Here is a 25051-nt window from a genome sequence, read left to right as displayed (position 1 = left end):
CTTAGCATTTTGACTACAAACTTAAGACTTACGCAAGATGAAGAAAATTCATTTGGATTAGATTAAGGGTGCTACTTAACCATGGCTCAATATTTTTGATAATCAATCAGAGTCTCAATTTTTCTTTCTTTGATTTATTTATTTGATCGGATGGTCCCATTTTTTTCTTTTTGAGGCAGATCGGATGGTCTCACTTGTATTTGGTGAAGGAGGTCATGCGCGAGTCACGTGATTAAGGATAGAGATAGGTAGTCGTTAGAACAATTGGCTCATTAACAGTCAGAAGCTCAGAGCTTTCTTCATCTTCTTCCTCTGCTCCCATGAAATGTTGCTTCCTCTAACTCACCTTCCCGCTTCTCCATTCCCGCCAAAAATTCTAACAGACCAATCCCTCTCTCCCTTCTTTTCCTTCCCTAAAACCCTTCCCTCCCAAAATCCTAAACCTTCCAAATTCGCAATCCGGAGCTCCACCACCGGCACCAAAACCCTTGCGCCCAAGTCCGCCATTCAACGCATCGCCGAAAAGCTCCGAAGTCTTGGATTCACCGAGAATAACGAAAAACCCCAACCCCAACCAGATACAAAGCACGCCGGAGAAATCTTTGTTCCTCTGCCGCAGAGATTGCCAAAATACCGGGTCGGGCACACGCTCGACTCGAGCTGGAGCACGCCCGAGAACCCGGTCCCGGAACCGGGCACGGGCAGAGCTATTGCGAGGTTTCATGAGCTGAGGCGAGAGGTGAAGAAGCAGAAGGAATTGGAGAAGACGGGGAAGAAAGAGGAGAGGGTACCGACATTAGCGGAGCTGAGTTTGGGGAAGGGAGAGTTGAGGAGGCTGACGACAGTTGGGATTGGGCTGAGGAAGAAGCTGAAGATTGGCAAGGCTGGGATCACTGAAGGGATTGTGAATGGGATTCACGAGAACTGGCGGCGGTCCGAGGTTGTGAAGATTGTGTGTGAGGATTTGTGCAGAATGAACATGAAGAGGACTCATGATATGTTGGAGGTTAGGCTCCATTTTCACTGAATTTATATGAGTTTGGGATTGTTATGTTTAAATTCCTGTACATTTGTTTCAAAATTCCATTTCGTATCTTTTTGAATTCTGTCAAGTGTTTTACTAAAATATTTAATTTTTGTAAGTGGAGAAAAATCTGACATTATAGTACATGTGTAAAGATAAATTTTGGAAATCTGATAAAGTTGTTTTTCCGCATGTGTTAGTTTGTACAGGGGTTATTTTAAACATGTTTGATTATATTTACTATGGTGTATGATTGTAGTGTTTTGGGTATTATTTAATTCACTGAATTTATATGAGGTTGTAGGAGTATTTTAATTAAAATTTCCAACAGGTTTTGGTTTTTGAATTGCAATGCGTTATCACTTGTTATAGATTTGGGTCACTTGACATTGTATTATGACTTAATTGGATTTTCATTCTTTATATAAACATAGTACAAAAGCATCCAGCTTGTTGAATTATCCATTTGGTAATGTAGACTACGTCTCTCTAGGGTGTGCAGTGTCCTGATTTTGGTATTGTTCTAACATTCTCAGAGAAAAACTGGAGGGCTGGTTGTTTGGAGATCTGGAAGTAAGATAGTTTTGTATAGAGGGGTTAACTATAAGTATCCTTACTTTTTGCATGATAAAGTTGATGAAGATTCGACAATTGACACTTCCCATAATGTACTGCCTGATGCACACATCAATGATGGAATAAATGAGATCTCAAATGAAGTAGACTCTGCTATAATACCAAGTACAACCAATGAAAGAGCTCAACCAATGTTAGTGAAAGGTGTTGGATTGCAAGATAGAGTTCGGTTTCAACTTCCAGGAGAGGCACAACTTACTGAAGAAGCTGACCGCATGTTAGAAGGACTGGGTCCACGGTTTACTGATTGGTGGGGTTATGAACCTCTTCCTGTTGATGCTGACCTTCTACCGGCCATTGTTCCTGGATACAGGAAACCTTTCCGCCTTCTTCCTTATGGTCTGAAACCTAAACTAACAGATGATGAAATGACCACAATCAGGAGACTCGGCCGACCCTTACCATGCCATTTTGCATTGGGTGAGTTTGGCTTATGTTCTTACAACTCTTGTTTTCTGGCCAGTGTTTAGTTACTATATTTTTTTCTTCCCTTTTTCACAGGCAGAAATAGAAATCTTCAAGGTTTGGCCTCTTCCATTGTCAAACTCTGGGAAAAATGTGAGATTGCCAAAATAGCTGTTAAAAGAGGGGTACAGAACACTAATACCGAGATTATGGCTGAAGAATTAAAGGTTGAAAATAAGCTGGGAATATCTCTTCAATGCTACCTATTTATTATTACTAGAATACATCATGGCTTGTTAATCCTGTCGATTTACGTTCAAATTGAGTTAGCTAGGACTTCTTCTGTAATTTTTGATATTTTCATTTTAAAACTTTGTGGTTATTGCTACCTTTAATAAAATGTACTCTGTTGCAGAGGCTGACCGGAGGAACTCTGCTTGCTCGGGACAGGGAATTTATAGTTTTGTATAGGGGAAAGGATTTTCTGCCGTCTGCAGTTTCTTCTGCCATAGAAGAGCGGAGGAAGTATGCAATACATGCTGAGAAACAGATTGCAGAGCGTGGTACCTCAGTTACGACTAGACAGGAGCTTGAACCCAGGACTGAACCAGAAAATAAACATGAATGGACCAATGATCATAAAATGGGCCTTCCATCTGCAAAACGAAAGCTAAAGTCTGCTGAAGTGGTTGTCAATAGGACTAGCATTAAATTGTCCATGGTATGGTTTTGTTGAGATGCTACAGTTGGGTGAATTCTGGTTTAGCTGTTTTTTGTGTTATAAATGACCTATCTGTAATGAACAGGCTTTAGAAAAGAAAGCAAAGGCAGAAAAACTTCTAGCAGAGCTGGAGAATGCAGCAATCCCCCAACAACCTGAAACAGATAAGGAAGGTATAACTAAAGAAGAAAGATATATGCTAAGGAAGGTTGGCTTGAGAATGAAGCCGTTCCTACTGATGGGTGAGTTATACTTCTTCTCTCTTGAACTCACTAGTTGTTACTTGTTACCTGATTATTTCTTCCTTTTGAATTAAATTATAGGTCATATTGAAAATGCATCAAAATATCTAGTTCCTTTAGAAGTAGTTCTGATAAGTCTTCTCTTTTAATTCTCAGGTAGACGAGGAGTCTTTGATGGAACAATCGAAAACATGCATCTTCATTGGAAGTATAGGGAACTCGTTAAGATAATATGTAATGAGAAAAGCATTGAAGCTGTTCAGCAAGTAGCACAAACCTTAGAGGCAGAAAGTGGCGGGATACTAGTGGCAGTGGAGAGAGTGAGTAAGGGTTATGCAATCATTGTGTATCGTGGAAAAAATTACAGCAGGCCTGCTTCTTTGAGACCTCAGACACTTCTGAATAAAAGAGAAGCAATGAAGCGTTCTATTGAGGCACAGCGTCGTGAGGTAAAATTGGCTTGCCCATCTTGTCACTTGCATTTAAGCTATTTGTCATCATCAACCTGCTTCCTGCAACTTAAAACACTGAAAGAAAAAAAGAGCAGCATAACATAAATTTCATCACACCTGCCCCAAAGAGACTGGATTAATGGCTAAGTGATCTAATTCCACTGTTTTCACGTTAAATACTTAAACATAGGAGTTGATCTATCCCTGAAAACTGATGATAAAGGTTGGCCTTTTGGTTGGAATTGTGTTATAAAAGTATACAGTAGAGGTCCATTATGACAAGGATCTTGGCACAATGTAGACTTGTTTGTTTTGAGGAAAAACTATGGAGATATTTATTTGTCTAGTTCCCATTTATATTCTCCCCAATGTCATATCTACCTCATCATCTGATTCCTTTCTGTTTGTTTCCTGCTTTGACCTGCAGTCATTGAAACTTCATGTTTTGAGGCTTAACGAAAACATAGACGAATTGAAGCTTCTGTTGGTGAGTTGTCTTGGGTTTCTATATTTCTGTTTTATCCTTTTCTTTCAAAATTCTATGCCGGCTATGCCCATTCAAAGTGAGGCAAATTATGCAATGTTTTCTTGAACCAGGTTAAAGACAAGGAAGCGGACAATATGCAGTCGGTTGGTGAATCAAGAAATGAATTGGTGAGCTATCTCAGCTATCTCATGTATCTATGCTCTTCTATGCAATGTGTACTTCTTCAATGAATATTTGTGTAAACCCCCCTCCCCCAATCGCTTGTACCAAAAAAAAAGTTATAAAAGGAGGTAAAGTTAACAGTTTTGATATAAATGAGGTCAGAGAGGGGGCAAATATTGTTCAATCAGAAGAATGTTTAACATCAGATACTGAACTTAAACATGTTTTCTCTCTCGTTCTGTAAAACCTGTTTGCCATGAAAAGAATGTTGATGTAAAGACTATGCTAATATGTCAGACTTGGTTTTCATTCTACTATATAATATGTATTTATTATCTCCCTAGTATCTTCTTCATAAGTAACATCTGAAATAGTGTATGTTATATCGTTCAAGGCTAGAGACAAACAAGAAGCTCGTGTGACTCCCGTGAATCTGAATGATGGAATGGGTGCTGTTGTGAACGGTCAATTAGCCACACAACAGGATGAGGTGATTAGTTTCTCTTCGACATGGGATGAGGATGAAATTGGTAAATTCGAGCCCGGATCTTCAGATGAATCAGTTACAAATGAGGAGGATGAAATTGGTAAAGTTGGGCCAGGGCCTTCAAATGAATCAGTTACAAATGAAACACATGCAAATTTTCTCAAGGATACAAATGGAGAAGTTGGAGACTTCGTCTCCACATGTTTCCCTGAAGATGTTATGGTAATATCAATTTCATGAAGTCCTATGCATGTTTATATTTAGTACCTCGGTATCTTCTGCAGCCTGCAGGAGTGATATCTGAAATAGTGCATGTTTTATTTTTCAAGGGTAGAGGCAAACAAGAAGCTCATGTGACTCCCATGAAATTGAATGATGGAATGGGTACTATAGTGAACGGTCAGTTAGCCACACAACAGGATAAGGTGATTACTTTCTCTTCGATCTGTTGTGAGGATGAAAATGGTGAAGTTGAGCCAGTCTCTTCAAGTGAACCAGTTACAAATGAAACTCATGCAAATTTGTTCAAGGATGTAAATGGAGAAGAGGGAGTCTCCATCTCTACATCTTTCCCTGAAGATGCTATGGTAATATCAATTATCATGAAGTCCTATGCATGTTTATATTCTTGATCCATTTTTATAAACTTATTATGTTGTATGATTTATGGGGTTTCAGTCAAATGGTCTGAACAGTTCTGCAACTGTTGACAAACAGCATCGTGTTTCTGAGATTGAGGCCAAGGACTCATCTGGTAGATTTGGCAATAGTGAATCTGAACCGTCAGTCCCAGTAATGGTAAGAAAGGATTTTAATGGGAGGCCCTCAAAATCTGTGCATCTTTCCAACGGGGAGAGGCTGCTTCTGCGAAAGCAAGCCCTCAAGATGAAAAAACGCCCTGTGCTTGCAGTCGGTAATGTTATTTCCTTTTTTCTTTTCCAGTTTTTCTCTTCTCGTTAATCATTCATTTCCTAAAATGGTTGTTTATTTGGTAAGAAAATTCCAGCTCTTGCTAGTGCTTATCTAAACTTTTTGGTTCCCAGTTATCTCCTTTTCTATTATGAAAATGCTTGAATTAGTGCTACCATTAGTAGTTAATGCAAGTTAAATTTGGAACCTTATGTTTTTCCACTGCAGTTGTATATAGGTTTATGCTTATGTGTGTGTCCTAGTATAAGTTGGCATATGAGACTCATTATTTCTAAATAGTTTGTTTCTGTTATCGCTTTTAGGAAGGAACAATATTGTAAGCGGAGTGGCGAAGACAATCAAGGCTCACTTTGAGAAGCATCCTCTTGCCATAGTGAACGTCAAAGGCAGAGCAAAAGGAACTTCAGTCAGGGAAGTGGTTTTGAAACTGGAGGTATGCACGCACGCCCAAGTTCCTCCTACTTCTCTTTCCCCCTTTTTTCACTTGCATTATAAATTGTCTGAATCTCTCTCTCTCTCTCTCTCTCTCTCTCTCTCTCATAGCAAGCAACGGGTGGAGTTCTAGTCTCCCAGGAGCCTAGCAAAGTTATACTTTACAGGGGTTGGGGTGCTGCAGGAGATAATGATAGGAAAGCAAGCAACATGGGGAAGAAGGTTTCTACACAGGGTTCTGTGTCTCCTGAACTACTGGCGGCAATAAGACTTGAGTGTGGTTTTAAATCTCCCAGAAACGAAGATGCAACACCAACGGCTCAGGTCGAATTCTGAGCTTGCGCCACAAGGTACCACCGGTATCATCGTTCCCTTGATTAGTATCTACTATAGAAAGAAAGCAAGCACACAGATTGATGTGATGATCATCCAAAAGTGTGAAAATGTCTGGAAGCTCCTCATTTGGTATCTCAAAATCCAGGAATTGTGGAGATGAAATCTTTGGAATGGTAAATTGATGGATGGTACCCTTTGTATATAGATTGATTGATTGTTTGCTGCAAGAAGAGAGAATGCACGCACTCTGTTGACATCCAAATCCGATGGCCGGAAATTGTTGCATTGGAAATGCAAAGAGCTGGTTTAATAAAATCAAATTGTAAATTCAGAATCCACCCTCTGTATCTGTGAATTTTTGGAAACAATTATAAACTTACATGAAAAAAGAAAGGAACAAAGAGAAAACGAAAAAGGTGAACGTAAAGGTGTTGGTAAATGCTAGCTTGGACTCTGGTTAAGCTAAATGGCACATGGAGGACTCGGAAGCTAAAAACTCCTGATTTCGTCATCCCTGGAGTTGCTATACGACAAGCATTTCTCATCCCATTTCGCTTGTGTGGACCCCTCACCCTTTATTTGGAGGGTACGGACAAAACCCTACAGGGCCCACTATTGCCGAAACATGCGTTTTGTTCTTTTGTCGTCGTTGTAGAATGTTCTAACCCTTTTTTTTCCTTTTTGTTGACTTTTCTCCTCTCTTTTTTCGGTTATTCACATTCACTTATTAATCTTAAATCTTTTAACTCATTACCAATGACTCAGTGAAAAATGGCCTAAATTTGCAGATGAGTTTTAGGTTTGAATTTTTGTGACACTTTAGTTATTGTGTGTGTGAAAAACCTTTTTTTTTTTTTTTTTTTTTAGTTTAAACTATAATTTGTATTTAAAAATATAAAAAATTCAGAACTCATTTAATGTAATCGTGGTGGGTAGGCAAACACCAGTAACCAGTCAAAGATTATTTGAATCGTTTTTCAAAACTGGATTTTTCATCTTTTGCATTTTAGCTTTTAGATTAGCCTGAATATGACATCCAGGTGGGGAAGACAATCAAATTTGGCCGAATATGCTACCTGCTGCTGCTGCTGGGATCCAGTCCAATTCTGGAAACTATAGATTCCATTTCCAATGTTCTGTTGTTCAACTTTCTCTTTTCTAACTCTCTACTGATAAAAAGAGTATCTATTTTTATTTTTATTTTATACAAGTAATAATCAACCTTAAACTAATTTAAACAATAAGAAGCAAAATTTGAACTCGGGTGCAAAGTGAGGAGCACATCCGCTCTAGACTCCATTTTAAGTTCTATCATTCGAGCATCTCCCTCTTTCTTCAACTTCCCTTGCACAAATTTGTAAAAGTTTTTAAAAAATAATTATTTTGTACGCATGAAATATTGAGCTCAAAACGTTTTGATCTTCTAAATATTCTGTATATTTTTCAAATTTCATTTGTGTCTCAATCACTTCTTTTTTATGTTGGTCGGATTGTCTCCATCACGTTATTAATAAACAGATTTTTCAACATTGACCATGTGAAAATTATAATGCGAAGAACAATCTGATCACTTCATGGCGGTGCGAGCAGTAGCTACTCAAGAACTTTGTGCTTTATAATTAAATCCAAATCTCAATATTAACACATTAACCAAGCATTACCCATCATTATTTTGTGCAAAATCACCAATTTTTTTTTTTGGGAGTTTCACTAAAACACCCAAAATGGGGGTTGAAATTATAAAAAAACTCAAGTACTATTTAAACATATAAACACACCCAAAACCAATCATTACACACACTCAAAACTCATTTATAAACACACCCAAAAAGTTGACTTTGAGGTTGATTTTAGGTGTGTTTCTATGTTTAAATAGTGTTTAGGTTTTTTTATAAATACATGTCTAGAATTGGGTTTATTTATAAATTTGTATTTTTTTTCCTTCCCAAAATCACCTTTTGGAACTAAATACTTATCACTTTTTCATTTTATTATAATAGTATTTGAGCTAGAGCTCATGAGCTTACCTAAGCAAATTATACTTTGCCAAAATCTAGTCTATTTGTTAAGATATATTTATTTTGGATAATAAAGCTGCATTATGAGTGTGGCCCCAAATTAAAGAGATAAAAATGAGAGTTTTCAGATGAGGGCTAGCCATGTCTGTCTGCCTCAAAACCCTATTTTATTGTGGAGTGTTGGGCTTCATGAATGAATGTCATCATCACTCACACCGTCATACGCACTCTCTCTCTCTTTTTCTAACATGTCAGAGAGAGAAAGAAAGAGAAAGAGAGGGGCACAAAAAACCTAGAAATTTTGGCTTTGCCTTTCTTTCAACGCCAGAACCCAACAGCAATCATCATGTCCTCCTCTTACCTTCTTTATCGCCATCATTGCTTCCACACCACCCTCTGCTGCTGCTTCATCACCTCCAACTCCAACCACCCCACAAAACCCACACCCAAAGTGTCATTATTCTCATTAATATCACCACCAAAGAAGAAGAAGAAGAAAAAGAAGCGACCCAACGAAAAGAAAATTTTATCATCATGATTTTCAAGCGCCCAGCAGAAAGACAACCCTAGCTTAGCTTAGCTATAGCTAATAAGTTAGCTTTCTCGCTCTCCTTGGTTGCGAGTGAAGAATCTCGATCTCTCTCCTTAATAAAGTTCAAAGAGTTATTGCAAGTCTTTGCGCTTTGGGGGAATCAAGCATCTTGGTCCGACGACGATTTGCTAGTGTTGAATCAAAGCAAATCTCAAATTTTCAACTTCGTTTGGTTTGGCAACTTGTTCCTTAGATTTATGTCACGTACACTTTAGATCTTGTTAGCTAGATAAAGGCTCTGTCTTTCCTGGTTTTGTTGTTACAGGTTATGGTAGACTCAAGTCACTATATTTGGTAAGAAACTCTTTTGTTCTCCGAGTGTATGTGTTTGTGTGTATGGATTATCTTGTTTAAATTATCAGAACTATTGTTTGTGTTGTACTTGTAACTGCTGAAGAAATCGATTCTAGATTATATATGCGAAGTACTGGTTCTACTTGATTTTCCTTTTCCAGTTCAGATCTACAGGATCTGTGTTAGGGTTTCTACAAAGGGATTTTCATATATGTGAATTAACGAAGATCAATCCATTACCCTTTCACCATATATACATGTAACTTTGTAATTTGAGGTCTCTATATATATATATATTTTGGACCGTATTTTTAATTGGTTAATTAGCATTCAGCTAGCTCAAGGTATTTTCAAAATGGAAGTGTATATATATATATATATATATATATATATATATATTTGCTCTTAATTTGTAGCAAAACATAAACTAATTTAATTTAATTTAATATACGTGTTGAGCTTTAGCAATGCTATGTCGTAATTGTTCATTTTGTCAGTGAGATATTTTTCCAGTGGGATTCTGTGCAAAGTATATGTATTGAGATTGGGAAAATAGATAATAATTACTTGTGTTCTTCAGTCCACATTTTGCAGCTGAGAGTTTTACCAAATTATATGTATGATGTTGGGTACATTTTGTCCGTATGATGTTGGCTTTACCATATACGGATGATGGGGATTGGTGTCATTATTCCCATGACCCATTGTGGGAGCTGATTAGCTAGTTTGAGTTCTTGCTGTGAAAACTGAAAAGTTTGAGTTGATGACCTTTTTTTGACAGTACAGATAAGTAATTAAGCTGCATATTTACACAAACACACGCATGAAATTAGGCCTTTGCCCTAGCTAGTGCTTGTGGTGGAGCCAATTTTTTATATTGTTCTTCTCGATCAACGGTTTTGCCCTAGTTAAGTAACTTTCTGGCTATAGCTACTAGTCTACCTAGTCGATGCTGATTAATGCAAGACATTTTTTATTAGGCTGTCAATCTCGCGATATGATAGTGCAGAATCTTAATAATTAAAGGCGGCATGCATGATTCAGAGTTCATTTCAGACAGTGCAGTGCAGATGATATGGATATATATGTCTCTAGATTTCTCATGAATTCATAAACTAACCTAATATGTGTTCACAAACTAATCCGTCACACATCATGCTAGGCTCATAGGTCGTCATTTATTAATCTTTGGCTCGGCCCTGAATCATTACCATTCGTATTTTTTAACTAAGAAGATATCCACCATCTATAAATATACATAGAGCCTACATTATAGTTAACTTTTTCTATAAGGCGAGAGTCTAAATTACTCTAACCTACACATGGGGTGGCACCACAGTGGAAAAGTGAGTTAAACTCTTTCCCTTCTCGTTAAGTGCATTCGGTTCAATTCACATAGAAGACACTCTTGAGGTACCTCAATATAATACTTCCTTCTTTGTCGAATGACAAAAAAATAAATTACTTTAACCTAGAGGAATGGGGATTCAAATTCAAATATAAAGGGGGAGATCCACACTATGTCTATTTAGCTCACATAACCCACATATGCAATTCAACACACCTAACTCGTATGCTAAATTTGAGTTCAATCCGATCAAATTCGAACAAACTAACTAGGTTTGAGGACTGCAATCAAAACCTACACTAGTTGAACCTGAAATTTAAAGCAAACCAAATGGGGGTCAATTATATAGGATTCATCGTAATCAAGCTTAGATAAAGATTGTATTCAATTATTTGGGTCAATTTGAAAAGAAAAGAAAAATCATATGGGTCAAAATTTGGTCTATACGTGGATGGGTTGGGCTAATTAGACAAAAACAGGCCCAAGGCCTTTTAATAAGTAAGGAAGGAGGGAGAGGTGGATTCATTGGTAGCGGACCGAGTGGTTGGTGTGTTTCCTTAACCGATATTCACAACGAACGAGTGGCGGGCACGGCTTTGCTTCAACTTCATTCAATTCAATGCTAATTCCCAAACCCATCTCATAAAATTCCAAAATTTCCAAATTAAATCCCCCAAAATTATATAAACAAACGGATTATTACGCCCAATAATTATTAATTTCCCACACCAGTTCTCTCTTCCGCACTCGCTCTCAGGCCATGACTCTGCAACTCCAAGCTCCGTCCTTCCGCGTCAGCATTTCCTCCTTCGTTTCTCCTCTCAGACGCTCCACCCACCGCCATGTAATCCGAGCTCAAGGTTCGAATTCTGAAACATCTTTTTTGTCCTCCTTTTTTTTTTCTTTCATATTTTCGTTGTATTATCATTTATAATTAGTGGGTTTTCAGATTTATTGTTGCCCCAATTTGACGTTCTCGCCTGGTATTTATGTAAATCATACGTATATTCGAGCTTCTGAAGAGCTTGCGTTGCTCTAAGTGATTATGTACAAGTGTTTTAAACCTTTAAAGTGTGATATGTGCAATGCCAAATTAAAAACCTTGCTTGATTAGTAGACTTGAGCTTTTGGGGCCGGAAATTTTGAACATTTTCAGCTTAAATTAGGATGTCATTTCATTTCAAAGCATCTTCATCCCCCTTTTGATGGTGTTTTCGTTTTAAAAATGTGAACTTTGGATTAATTTATGCTATGAATTTTGTGTTCTGGCAGCGGAACCATCAGAGAAGTCTGTTGAAATTATGAGGAAGTTCTCTGAGCAGTATGCTCGCAAGTCTGGAACATACTTCTGCGTGGATAAGGGAGTGACTTCTGTTGTTATCAAGGTATGTATTTATTTACTCATTGGACCTTACTTGTGTAGCATTGTATACTTCAAATTTACTTCAAAACCAATAACTTTATAAGCTTCCACCATGGATTAGAACCGTAAAGAACATATTACCCCGAGCCCTTTGATCCTATAGATTATGAAACATCTTTAAACTATTCCCTCAAAATGATCCCCATAGGCATAGTTCTTCAGTTCAATATCTTTCTGTTGTAGTTCATGTTCTTTTATGTCACAAGAGAAGTTTGATTTGGGACAAAAAGATCCCTTACAGATTTGGAATCCTGATATTATATATATATATATATACTTGGGTCCTTCATTTTAATCTCTGCATTTGATTGAAGTGTATTTATCCAAGTAAATTGAACTGATTTTTCAATTTCAACAGGGATTGGCAGACCATAAAGATTCATTGGGAGCGCCACTCTGCCCTTGTCGGTAAACATCTGTTCCCATTGTTCTTCACTAGGATGTTCCTTCTCTGCCCTATGCCTCAAACTCCTTACCAGTTCTTAGTGTCAAAATCACTTCGTGTTCATATCATGTCGTACTTTCCAAGTCTGAACTCGTTTTGTCGCAGGCATTATGATGACAAACCTGCCGAGGCTGGCCAAGGCTTTTGGAACTGCCCATGTGTTCCTATGAGAGAGAGGTAAATATCATTTCATTATTTTGTGAAAGTAGTATACCAATCAGGTTATTTTATTAAAGTTTCCATTTCATTATTTTGGTACTCAGACATTGAAATCAAAGATAAATGGGCTATAGAGTTCATGTTAGATTTGCTTACTGGATAAAAATATGGTAAGGAACAAATGGGCTATAGAGTTCATGTTAGATTTACTTAATCCGAATATTCTGCTCAAATCCAGCTAAAGAATCTCAAGCTTATTTCATTTTAACTTTGACATCTAAACTATTGCAAACCAGCATTATATGCAATGGTTCAAGTATATGTAAACCCGGATCATTTTGAAACTGTAAGATTGTGTTGGCAGGAAGGAGTGCCACTGCATGCTCTTTCTCACTTCTGACAATGATTTTGCTGGACCGGAACAGGTAACTTATGCACCCTTCTTTTAGCTCATCAATTGTAGTTTGTTAACAATAGGTTTGACATATTGCGGTTTGAGAAATCTCATGTACTCCTGTTCTTGCATGTTATTTTTATAGTTTAATTTGTTTTCCCTGCAACTCTTGTGCAATGCAGACCATCTCCTTGGAAGAGATCAGAGAATCAACAGCAAACATGTAATAAGCTTTAGTGTGTATTGAAAAGTATGTGTTATGTGTAAACAGTCCACTTCTGTATTTGTGAAAGGAAAAAAAAAATGAAGAAAAGCTCATCTTTTGAATATCTGATCTTTGTTCTAGTCTGAAAATATCCCATGGACTTGTCATATTCTCATTGCTCCAACATTGATGTAATTTTAATCGATCACCAATTTGTATGTCGAACGACATTTCAATGGTATATTTTGGATAAGTTCCCGAGACACTTGGACAAAACCCATTGGTCATCGATTCAGGGAATGTGAGGTTGCTTTCAATATCATCTTCTGTACCAATAAAAAACGACTAGTCTATGCAAAGCATAAAAGAAAATTTATCAAAGAAAAAAGATATTTTTATAAATTGTAAATAACAAATCTGTCTCTAAATTTTTAGTAATTGGTTTAGACACATTTGCTTTCATCGATATGGACTTTTAAAATAAATAAAAAAATGCAAGCGGTATTGGGGAATGAGATTTTTTCACGCACACTGCCAACTCACATGGGGTTTATACCTGGGTTTTTTCACACACTGCCAACGTGCTATGTGCACATGAAATTTGAACTTGAGACCATTTGGCCATCGACCTGAACCTGAAGTACGATTCTCTAATTTCTAAAAGAAATGGGCTTGAAAGGTGGGAAATTGTTGGCCCAGCCCAGGTAGATTGACTTGACCAGGCGACATCCTCACAAAGACAGACCTGTAAGATGGCAATGCCACGCATGGATGCTTTTCTGCAAATCGAAACATAGAGATAGATAAATAGGGTTTTACTTTGTCTTTTCTTCTTCATCATCATCTTCTTCTTAGATCTCTGAAATCATTTTCCTCAATCACACATTTGGTTCTCGGACATGTCGCAGCCCAGGGTCACCATCACCCTTGGTCGCTCTGGTCAGGTACTTTGCTTCCTGCTTTCATACTTTTTCTGTGTTTTCTGCCCCAATTACCGGTTGTGTGCTTGCGCTGAATCTGTGACAAACGGGAAAAAGGTTTCTTATTCAGCTGCGAAAAGGAGCTAAGTTTATTTTGTTAGTTTCAATTTTATTTTTTCTTGTTCTGTTTCCGAAAAGACATGAGCTCGAATTTCCTCCTATTACTTAGCTATTTTTCGTGCAGTGGAATGCTCTAATTGTTTTTATGGTTGCTTTGATAATTTGATGAATTTTTTGGGTTGTGGTTCTTCGCTGAATGGATATATCTTGGGCTGAACCGATTTAAAGGCCAATTTGGGTTGATTTGTGTGTTTTTATTTACTTATTAGTGGAAATGTTTTTGCAGGTTGTGGAGAGGGGGGGATCGGCATCAGACTCTGCGAGAGTGCATGGCTATAGTGGGCTAGTTTCTGGAAGTAAGCGATCAATGGGAGACAGACTTGGGAGTAATGCTCATGGTCTTTCATTTTCTGCTGGCAAGCGGTACATTGCTCTGTCTCTTTAATCTCTGTAACTTTGGCTTAACAGCTTACTACTTGTTTGGGAAGTTCTTCAGATGCTTTATATTGAGAATGTGATTCTCCAATGGTTTGGTTCCTTCATTTTGGTACTATGAACTCATCTTATCCATGCCCAAAATATTTTTTATGTCTTCTACCGTGCAAACTACCACCATGCCAAAACTAGCTCTTGAAGCATTTTCATTTTGAGAATGGTCAAATCGCAACCTTACCACAAAGGATTGGAATATAGAAGTAGGCTGGTGTCTTTTGTCCCTTAATTGGGTGCATAATATGAAAAGCATAAAAATAATCATTTTTGCCTTTCTTTTTTAATTTGTTTAGCAACCAACTGGAGAACTGCACTTCTAAAATTGGCAGAAATCATCATTTGTTTATTATAGCAGTAATGTGTTTATGCTATTTTGAGAATTGGTTTTTGAGGCAGTAGTCATGTGTCTTTAGTTCTATCATGATGTGTTCAATATCAATTTTCAGGCAACGAGGAGATGGTAGAAAATGGAGTGGGGGTGACAAACAACTGCATGGTAAATTATCTAATGTGATATTACCAACTCTTTTTGTTCTTTATATGGTTTCTTTGTATTGACTCTGGTCCATTAAAACAAGTGAAGATTCACGAATCAGTCGAAATGACCTCAGATTGAAGTTGTTGCGTAAAAGATTATTTAAGCAAACTGGTGGAGCTGTTGAAGAGCGCAAGCGGATGGACCCTCGTGTAAAGCTGTCAAAACCTGTTCATCCATCGGTGAGATATCAGATGCTGCAGCACGAATCAGAAACAAATGGAAGTAGCGTGATGATGAAAATTCCTCCCAGTGAAAGTGCAGGTGATTTATACCAGGTAAATTCACGAAGGAACTTCTACTCTTCTCAACCGAGGGATGGATTCAGAGCTAGATCCCCGCCAAGAAATTTTGATGAGCTGCGCCCAGCATCATCATTTAGGGCAGTTGATGCCTCTAGATCTGGCCAGTTCCTGAGAAATGGTATGGTTGGTGGTTCTCAGCCAACAGACTCCTTACTTTTCACAATGAAAGCTACCCCTCAAGCTGCCAGGCCAGTTGCACAATTTGCTCCAGCAAGTGGCAGCATGCAGAAAAGTTCACTAATGGTACTCCTTTATGGCTATTCAACACTTTAGCTTCCTTTTGGGAAATCTGATTTAGTATTGCCAGTTGACTTTAATGAGTTTGTCTCTCTCTGTCTTGCATTTGTACAGGGGGATGAACCTCTAACTGTTCCTGGCTTGTTGCATAGACTTGGTTTGGGAAAATATGTCATTATTTTCCAGGCTGAAGAAGTAAGTTACCCACTCTTGATTCTTATAAAAACATTGCAGAATGTGATTTTTGATATAGGTGTGCTTTCCTTCATTTGATTGTAATCTGATGTCTGAGATAGCGCCAGAAAAAAAACATAACAAAACAAAAAGGAATGTCACAACTGACTATCTGTATTTTAAATGTGGAAATCTGATTAATCCAATGAGGAATACTAATATAAATGAAGAAGTGACTTTAGGTTCGCTTTTTTCTTTTGGTTCTCTCAACTTCATGTTTTTTCATGCTTAATTATCTGATTTACAGGTTGACATGACTGCTTTGAAGCAGATGGGGGATAAGGACCTCAAAGAGCTGGGTATACCAATGGTATCCATTCCCTCTAGCATCCATTGTTTCTACCTGCTCATTGGAAATGAAATTGAACTTTTCTCACAAAGGCTTGCTTGATTTGCAGGGACCAAGAAAAAAGATTCTTCTAGCTCTCCTGCCCCGTACAAAACGGCAACCCCCATAATCTCTACTTCCAACGATGAAATGTAAAATACCATTGGAAAAAGAAAAGAAAATTGTTGCTATCTAAAGAGCCATTTCTTTTATTTGTACTTTCGCCTGTTGTATCAGAAAATGTAGTGGAAGAAATTGAGTGAGATCTTGTGTTGAAGTTGAGGTTTGAGAGGGGGTTGATCAGTTTGAATAATTTATCCTCCATAGGTGTTTGTTGATTTGAAAAATAGGTGTTTACTGTTGTATTTTATAGATAGAAACAGAGGACGTGAGCAAATGAATGTATGAATTGTATACATTAATCTTCAGTTATATTGTACATTGCACATGAATGTCTGGTTTTCGTACGGGTATATATTCTCAATTAGATCAAAAATGCTTATTATATTCTCAATTAGATCAAACCATGAATTGTAATTAGTAAAATTTATGATGATTACTGGATCGTAAAATCTCCAAGTTGGAATCCCCTCTCCCTTGGTTTAATTAAGTTCAAATCCAAGTTCGAATCCCCTCCCTCCCAGTGCTTTTACATAAAAAGAGAAAGTAACAGACATTTACAACAGACGACCGATGACGCTGTCTCTTAATATGCTCTAACAGAAGGCGTAGTCGATGAAGAATTGGAATCGCGCTCGCTCTTCCCGCATTCTTTTCCTTTCCTTGAAGCAAAAGCAGCCATGAACTTTTCGTTCCAGTGCACGCCATTACCCACCAACAATGATGAGGAAGGAGTCGTTTGCTTCCGGCAAACATGGTCGGCGGGGAACCGGTGCTTGAGGCACACCTTAACCTGGCAAGTTTTGCACGTGCTGGTATTGGAAAACGTGAGGATCTCCTTGCACCGCCTAACCGGGCACGTGGGTTTCTTCTTCATTCTTGGGTCGCAATTTCCAGACTTTTGGTGCTTCTCTAACAAGAGCTTCTGGTCTTTTTCTCCGTCGCGGCCGGTGGTTTCTATGGAGGTGGAGCAGATTTCGCAGACCAACACCTTTCTGCTGTTGTGATCAGATTTGGGGCACTGGTGGGATTTGAAAGACCGATGCTCAACACAATACACCTACAGATATATATAAATGCCAAATTTTCAGAAATTATATAAACACATAAGATTTATGATGTGAATTGTGGTTGGGTACCGTAAGGTTACCTTGTGGCAACCGTCGCATTGAAAAGGGAGGAAATCGAGCTGGTGGCAATCGGAGTGCTGGCAGTGCCTTCCCAAATCCGGAAAAGCTTCGGTTCCTCCTGTCATGTCTTAATTTGATTGATGTCTTTGAATTATCTTTGATCTTCAGTTGTTCGAATTTTTGTGGCGAAAAAAACACATAAACAAAGGTGGCTTGGCCTCTGTTCTGTGTTTGATTTATAGGGGCGGGGAGCGAGGGTGGTCAGTCTGGGTTGGCTTGGCTTGGGGCATAAGCCAAACCCAGATAGGATTTTAATTTACTACGCGGATGTTTCCTACTTTCCACGAGATGTTTCTTCTTCTTCCTTATAAACGGACGAGTTTATTGTACGCGTCATCACACACGCCAAGCTCCGCCAATCGGACCATTTTCCCACGAAATCCTACCAAATATAGGAGGTAGGCCCACTGACCATCCAATTATTCGGCCTAATTGGGCCCAATTCAGTCTGGTTCATCGGCTCCGATACCCACACCTACAAAACTTGGCCACCCAAACATACCAAGGCCCGTCCACAAGATTCTTATGACGAAATCAAACCGTCCAACCATGATCTCCCTTTAACCCAGCCCATGCAGTGTTATGAAGATAGATTTGGTCTGGTACTACCACAAACAAACGGCATATCCATCCATTCATAAATTATGAGTTTTAGCGGTGGTGGGAGTATTTGGAAGTAAGCACAGCACATCCTACTGTAAATGAGGGCATAAAATTAGAGAAAATCCTAGCTCTAGATTTTATATCAACATCAACACGAACGAACACATGATTTATGTCATTTCGGCAGGAGCGAGCAGGACAATTTTTTATTACATATATTTAGTTTAAAGCATAATGCAAAGTCCTGGCATTTGTCAAAGGGAGATTGGTGGAGAAAAGTGCTCCCTTTTTCTCCCTTTGTTTTTTTAAAAAAATTCCAGCTGAGAAATGAGAATCCAATTCCCTGCTCCACAAACTTGCCAAGAACAAGACCCCACAAAAATTCCCTTGCTTTCTCTCAACTAAATTATATTCGTATCACATGTCTATGTTTTCTAAGGTCTAGAATCAATGCAATCTCTACCCAATTTCCCACAAACAAACAACACAAATAACTTGTAGCTTATGGCAAAATAAGAGACCACACATAGACATGGAGGATGGACGCCATGCACTATTATAAGCAAACAAAAAGGCTCATGCCACTTTGTAAAGGTCTTTCTTTCATAAAGCATAAATAATCATTCTATGCATATCTGCATGCAGGATGCAGCATGATATCAAACAAGAGGACGAAAGAACCGAAATTCTGCATGTCCAATATAGTACATACAAAGCAGACTGCCTGCCACCAACACCAAGATCCCTCTCCGGATGCTGTAATTCAATGTTAATGAAAGATTAGAGCAAACATTTGCTGTGTGGAAAAGCCGGGTCCTACTTAAAGCAGGCAATCATGCATGCTTAAGTTACTGGGTGCCTGCCAGTGACAGCCACAGCTCAAAGTGCCCATTTATTCAGCCTTTTTCAGGTGATATTATTCTACTAACATTAAAAATCAAAGTAAAGCTCTTTGACCTTGGGCCCTCTCGTGAAAAGTGCAAGTGATTTATGAATTCAAAGCTGAATTCAGCATTTTCTGTGATGAAAGAAAACCAACAAACTTAGATGCCATATAAGAAAACAATCAGTTTTTCTTGTGTGCTTCACAAGAAAACCAGTTTGGAAGCAAAACATTGAGAAAAATATGCATTAATATCGACAACAACCAAATCACGGCTCTGATCTCCTCATGCAAACAAAGATGATAGATGTGTTCGACCATTGAAAATGGAAAGACTACCGCTTTGAAACTAAGCATTTCTGCATTTTGTTTATAAAAATGTTCAGATTTAGCATTTCTGAAATTGGTTTAGATCTGTCAAAAGGAAAGGGACGAAAAAAAGGGAAGCTAGTTTATGTCGAGGGTGGGCCATATGTTGAGTAGAAAAAAAGGAATCAATCACTTTGGCAAAGAAAGGGAGATAAGATATGATCCAGCCTAGGACACTGATAAAAGTTCGTATTTCAATTGCTACAGAAACTTAACGCTTAAGTATATGCAGTAATGATGAGAGTGGTGACTAAACTGGACATCTGCATGCAAACAAAGTAGGTCAAGAGAAACATACGCCCACAAAAATAACATTTTTCAAAGATAAAGTGGGGAGGTGAGTGAGTACCTTTTTCTTTAAACTTTCAGTGGTGGGATCAAGCTGCTGTAGCAGCAGGTATTTTGTCTGCACAAGTGCCCAGTGAGTGAGAAGGTTAATCTATGAGATTGATGGTCCAGAAAATGCCACATCATCATCTCTTCTCAAAGCTTCTGTTGAATCACGGATTTACATCTGTTTAATCCTCCAAAATTCAACAACATATTATTCAAAGCAAATTGTCATATTATCATCTAAGTCTAAGCCGCATCCATTGTTTTACCTCGTCCTCTGTTTCCTAATAAAAATCAGGAACAGGAGAGCAAAAAAGCGCCCATCGAATCAGCCTAAAAAAGGAGAAGTGTTTTAGTTTTTGGGCTTTTCCATATAATGAAATTGATGGGTGGGCAATTGGATTGGCTTGTGACTGGCTAGGCTTGATACTGAATTAAAGAATAAACTTCATAGATACTCTTCTTCATGGTTTATTTTTTAGGGCAATGATTTCCCCACTCTTATTTTATCCACTTACACTTCTTTTTTAGTTATAAAAAAGGAGTGTAAGTATAAAATAGAGAAAAATGAGTGGGAAAATCACCACTCATTTTTTATTATGAAGTGCAAGAAATTAGTCAATTGTTTTGACTGCTATATCATGCTTTCATTCCATAGTTCACTATTTGGTCACTGGACATGCATGCTATTAAAGGCATATCTAGAGACATTCTCTAATAAGGATTTAAGTTAATGATTAGTTACATAATTCTAATCTCGATCATTAGATTTTATTTAAAAAATTACTAATATATTTAATCAATACAATCCAACGATCAAAATTAAAAGTATGCTATCAATTCTTAACTTAATGGAGAATCTTCCGCATCTTTATTATAGTGCATGCAATAGTCTCCAGTTATTGTAGATGGAAAATGATTAGAAATTTTTCCGAAAGCAGAGGCATCAGAATCCCATTCGCAGGCTCCATCAGACACCACAACAACAATTGAATATTTTTCTCTCATTCACACCCGCCGTACCCCAAACAAACTCTGTCTCTAATATCTAAAGAATCTCCATTTCTTTTCTCTTCTTTTCTTTTCTTCTCTTCTCCTCAGGCCTCCTTTCTCGCCCAATTCTCCACAATGTTAGCAACCTCCATATTTCTGCTTATCGAAAATATAATCTCTTCGTCTTCAGCGTCTTAAAATCCGCTTCTTTTATCAAAAACAATTCAGGATCATGAACCATCCTTACATGTGCATAAAGCTCATGTCTTTCGTTCATATGCAAAGCTGAAGAAGAAAGGCTTCACTTACTTGTTTCAGAGATTCAAACAAACAATTCGCGCATGGAGTTTCAGGAGGCTATCATGAAGTTGATGATCCACAAAACCAAAGAAAACGAATGGGCTTTCCAAACCCCTGACAGAGTGACAGAGATAAGCAGTCCCAGCCCCAGGCGCAAATGGAAGCTTTTCCACAGGTCCCCATCGGCCATTCCATCAAAAACTGCGAAGGCCCAAGCTCCAAAGAGTTCATTTGCCCCATCTCTGGTTCCCTAATGGCTGACCCAGTCATCGTCTCCTCAGGCCACACCTTCGAGCGTGCCTGCGTCCAAGTCTGCAAAGCCCTCAACTTCACACCGCCTCTCGTGGACTCTCCCCCACCCGATTTCTCCTCTGTAATCTCCAACCTCGCTCTCAAATCCGCCATTCTCAACTGGTGCCGCAAGTCCTCCATATACCCTCCCAAGCCCCTCGATTTCAGCTCCGCCGATCAGCTCGTCCGTGCGTTCATGGCGTCCCAGAACCAAACCCAGCCCCAGAAGCTCGTAATTTCGGAGAACGAGTTGTTGATCCAAGGCGTCAACGAAACCCCTAAAGTGAATTTCAATCACGCGGCCACCGAGGTGACTCGGCGTCCGACTCACTTCCACTCGAGCTCCGAAGAATCGGTCACCGCGCTCGTGTCGACTCCTCCTCTGCCCTTCTCGTCGCAGCCGAGTTGCTACTCTTCCCGTTCGTCTTCCTCCTCCGAAATTGAAACCCTAAACCCGGGCAACAGCAATTCATCCTCCGGCTCCGTAGAAGACGACGAAATCTTGATCAAGCTCAGAAGCCCACACGTGTTCGAAATCGAGGACGCTCTGGCCTCGCTGAGGAAGATCACGCGAACCAGAGAGGACACTCGGGGCCGCCTCTGCACCCCTCGGATGCTCTCCGCCCTGCGACCTCTGATCGTGTCCAGGTACACCGGCGTTCAGGTGAATTCGGTCGCAGCGTTGGTCAATTTGTCTTTGGAAAAGTCAAATAAGATTAAGATCGTACGGTCAGGAGTTCTCCCTCCATTGATTGATGTGCTTAAGGCAGGATCCCCTGAGGCGCAGGAACACGCTTCCGGTGCACTCTTTAGCTTGGCGCTTGACGACGATTGTAAGACCGCCATTGGCGTTTTGGGTGCCTTGCCACCTTTGCTTCACTTACTCCGATCCGAGAGCGAGCGGACTCGGCATGACTCGGCACTCGCTTTGTATCACCTCACACTCGTTCAGAGTAACCGCTCCAAATTGGTTAAACTCGGGTCGGTTCCGATTCTTTTGAGAATGGTGAAGTCAGGTCATATGACGGGTCGGATACTACTCACATTGTGCAACTTGAGTTCTTGTGCGGAGGGGCGGGCATCGATGTTGGATGCGGGTGGGGTGGAATGTTTGTTGGGTGTCCTGAGAGGAAATGAGTTTGACTCGAAGGCAACTCAGGAGAGTTGTGTGGCCACATTGTGTGGGCTGAGTTATGGTGGTTTGAGGTTTAAGGGTTTGGCCAAGGTGGCCGGGGCGATTGAGGTGTTAAGAGAGGTGGAGAAAAAGGGAAGTGACCGGGCGAGGGAGAAAGCAAGGAGGATGTTGGAGATGATGAGAGGGAAAGAGGAGGAGGAAGAAGATGAAGTGGATTGGGAGGAGTTGCTCGACTCGGGGCTTGGAAGTCGAAATCGGTGTAAACTCACTGGTGGATTAGGCGGGTCAAGTGTCAACTCGTCCGAATTTTGAGGAGTTTTTTGAAGTACAGTTTTTTGAGTGTTTTAATTTTAGTCATGAGTTTTCAATCTGAACAATCTCAATCCTATAATATAAACAATATACCTTAAATATTCTGAGGTCACATTATCTTGTTTAAAGAGAATTACATAATTAACGTTGTTCAGTTGTAAATACGGGACTAGATTAAAACATTTAGCAAATTGCCGGCTTTTGTTTGTCGCGTTGCTGTGAACTTGTAATTGTTGAATGAGTTCTAAGGAAAGGGTTTTGTGATTTGAATCTTCAATCCTTAAATCTTTCTGCAAGTAAGCCAACATAAAACCTTAAAGACTTGCCGCACCCTCTCTCTCAAACCCTCATAGCCTTTCAACGCACCTCCCCCTGATACTCCTTTCAATTTCCAATTTCCATCTTCCTCTTCCTCTTCATTCCATCTCTTTTATCATCCTTTCTTTTTTGTTTTAATTTCCCATATCCCTTTAAATCCCTCCCTCCATATATGGCTTCTTCAAGGACCATATCTCCCTTTTGGATTTACCAACCCTCATGGCCTGCAGCGACTAATCCCAAACATGATTTTTCGTGTCCCATTCGGAAGATGTGTAGAGCTCTTGCTTGCGTGCTTGCACCACATCCTTCCATTCTTGGGTTGTTACCACCTCTTTCCTTGCTTTGGATTTTTTTGTTGTTGCTTTGGGAAGTGTTTTTCTAGATTTGTTCTTGGATTGGTTGTTGTTTCCTTCTTGGTGTTTTGGTGGTTTCATTTTTGAATGAGTTAATGAGTCTTTAATAGTCGGTTTATGTATTGCGAGGAATTTTCATATTTGCAGTTTTTGTATTTTTTTGTGTGTTTTGGTGTGTTTACAGTTCTTTCACTCATTATTAGTCCTGGTGGCGATGTCTCGGTTTTCATGGAGGCAGAGACAACGGTACTTTGGCGTTTGGTGGTGTTTCTGCTTTTGGTTGGCTATGGCTATATGTCAGTTTTGGGCTCTGATTTTATGCCTATTTGAGTTTTATTTCTAGCAGGCTTCTATTGTTGCATTTGTTTGGACTCATTTTTATGAGTTCCACTATCATGTAATTGTCATTGCCTTTCTATTAATGAAACTTGATTCCGACAAAAAAAAAAAATCTTTATGCTACATGGAATTCAATCAAATGACTAACTAATTTGATCAAACGATTAAGAGATAAGGTCTTATCCAAATGCAATATATAGGGCCCTCACTATAAAATTCTTGCATGGTTGACATTGCAGGGCTAAGAGTCCAGGTTTATAAGCCCAAGAGACAAAACCCACCCACCATAAGAACTTAAGGCTATTCCTGGGCCAGCGGGCCCAACCTTCAACATTTTGGTTTTTGGATGCATCTTGGAGCCAGCTCAATCCGTTGAATTTTGAGTGTCAACAGCCAATGAAACAAGCAGTGGGAAGGGTGAGAATATTTGGAAAGCCTGATTTAAATACAATCTTTAAAAATATTTGAAAAGAGTATTGGAAAAGCAATGTGCAAGCTAAAAGTCTTCCTACTTTAGCTGAATTTCAGCAAATAAGCTAAGTGGACTATAATTCATAAGTTTATTTCTAATACCATACAAAATAAGAGTAGGAAAATAAAATGAATAAAACCATGTGTCATTACATTATTAGTCGGGTCGGAATACTAAAAAGTACTATTCCCGTTGCATAAAACACCCCCTCCTCAAAGGACAATCTTTGTTGTCAATAAAAATCGAAACCCGCATGACTGCCTGTTAGATTTTTCTAGTTTGACTGCCTCACTCCTCCTCTCTCGACATGAGAAGCTGTTTAATTTCTCCTTGTTGTCGAGTAGAGACTTAAAGAAGAGACAAAATTTAACGCAAAACTTGAGCAGGCCTTGATTCATAAATGATCCATCCAAAATTAAAAAAGCTCTGCCTTAATTTGCTCATTAATACTATTATTATAATCTTTAATTATATTCAACCAATGCCATTAGCTGCCATCGTGTTTCCACAAACACACTCTCCCAAGACAAATCTACAATAAACAACCCATGATGAACTTCCCCATTAGTTGCCCTAATTAAACCACGCAATTTCCAACACCAAGACAACCAAACAAACAGACACAACATACGATACTCGGAGCCATGAAGATCAAAACCGATAACAATGCAACA

General features: G+C 38.9%; 5 protein-coding genes across 6 annotated transcripts; 4 read left to right on the top strand and 1 right to left on the bottom strand.

Annotated features, from left to right (window-relative positions):
* The first annotated feature begins 265 nt into the window (after window positions 1-265).
* On the top strand, window positions 266-7064 carry CFM2 (CRM family member 2). 2 transcript variants are annotated; one of them, XM_008232449.3, is made up of 13 exons: window positions 266-1006; window positions 1561-2080; window positions 2162-2292; window positions 2481-2786; window positions 2872-3028; window positions 3185-3477; window positions 3908-3967; window positions 4078-4134; window positions 4524-4838; window positions 4946-5203; window positions 5334-5529; window positions 5849-5979; window positions 6090-6629. In XM_008232449.3, exons 1-13 carry the CDS (start codon window positions 326-328, stop codon window positions 6312-6314), a joined length of 3330 nt encoding a protein of 1109 aa, XP_008230671.2. In that variant the 5' UTR covers window positions 266-325; the 3' UTR covers window positions 6315-6629. The 2 variants fall into 2 exon arrangements, with proteins under 2 accessions (XP_008230671.2, XP_008230670.2); XM_008232448.3 differs by having other exon boundaries at window positions 267-1006; window positions 5295-5529; window positions 6090-7064.
* Window positions 7065-11090: 4026 nt separating this feature from the next.
* Window positions 11091-13316, top strand: LOC103329919 (ferredoxin thioredoxin reductase catalytic beta chain family protein). The gene is made up of 6 exons (XM_008232447.3): window positions 11091-11426; window positions 11839-11951; window positions 12348-12397; window positions 12540-12611; window positions 12958-13018; window positions 13170-13316. Exons 1-6 carry the CDS (start codon window positions 11327-11329, stop codon window positions 13212-13214), a joined length of 441 nt encoding a protein of 146 aa, XP_008230669.1. The 5' UTR covers window positions 11091-11326; the 3' UTR covers window positions 13215-13316.
* Window positions 13317-13943: 627 nt separating this feature from the next.
* On the top strand, window positions 13944-16815 carry LOC103329918 (uncharacterized). Its single transcript, XM_008232446.3, has 7 exons — window positions 13944-14136; window positions 14519-14655; window positions 15171-15220; window positions 15308-15807; window positions 15916-15996; window positions 16283-16345; window positions 16434-16815. Exons 1-7 carry the CDS (start codon window positions 14092-14094, stop codon window positions 16491-16493), a joined length of 936 nt encoding a protein of 311 aa, XP_008230668.1. The 5' UTR covers window positions 13944-14091; the 3' UTR covers window positions 16494-16815.
* A 62-nt stretch (window positions 16816-16877) lies between these two features.
* On the bottom strand, window positions 16878-17949 carry PMZ (zinc finger (AN1-like) family protein). The gene is made up of 2 exons (XM_008232445.3): window positions 17634-17949; window positions 16878-17543 (listed from the first exon to the last, which is right to left on the bottom strand). Exons 1-2 carry the CDS (start codon window positions 17736-17738, stop codon window positions 17070-17072), a joined length of 579 nt encoding a protein of 192 aa, XP_008230667.2. The 5' UTR covers window positions 17739-17949; the 3' UTR covers window positions 16878-17069.
* A 2796-nt stretch (window positions 17950-20745) lies between these two features.
* Window positions 20746-23159, top strand: LOC103329916 (U-box domain-containing protein 40). Its single transcript, XM_008232444.2, is given in 2 exon segments — window positions 20746-21373; window positions 21376-23159. Coding segments are annotated over 2 exon segments (1695 nt in total). The 5' UTR covers window positions 20746-21195; the 3' UTR covers window positions 22893-23159.
* The last annotated feature ends 1892 nt before the right edge of the window (window positions 23160-25051 follow it).

This window comes from Prunus mume, linkage group LG4, assembly GCF_029339155.1.
Source record: "Prunus mume cultivar Tortuosa linkage group LG4, ASM2933915v1, whole genome shotgun sequence".
Taxonomy (NCBI): Eukaryota; Viridiplantae; Streptophyta; class Magnoliopsida; order Rosales; family Rosaceae; genus Prunus; species Prunus mume.
The sequence above is the reverse complement of the archived record's forward strand: the minus strand, read 5'-3'. Positions and strand labels throughout refer to the sequence as shown.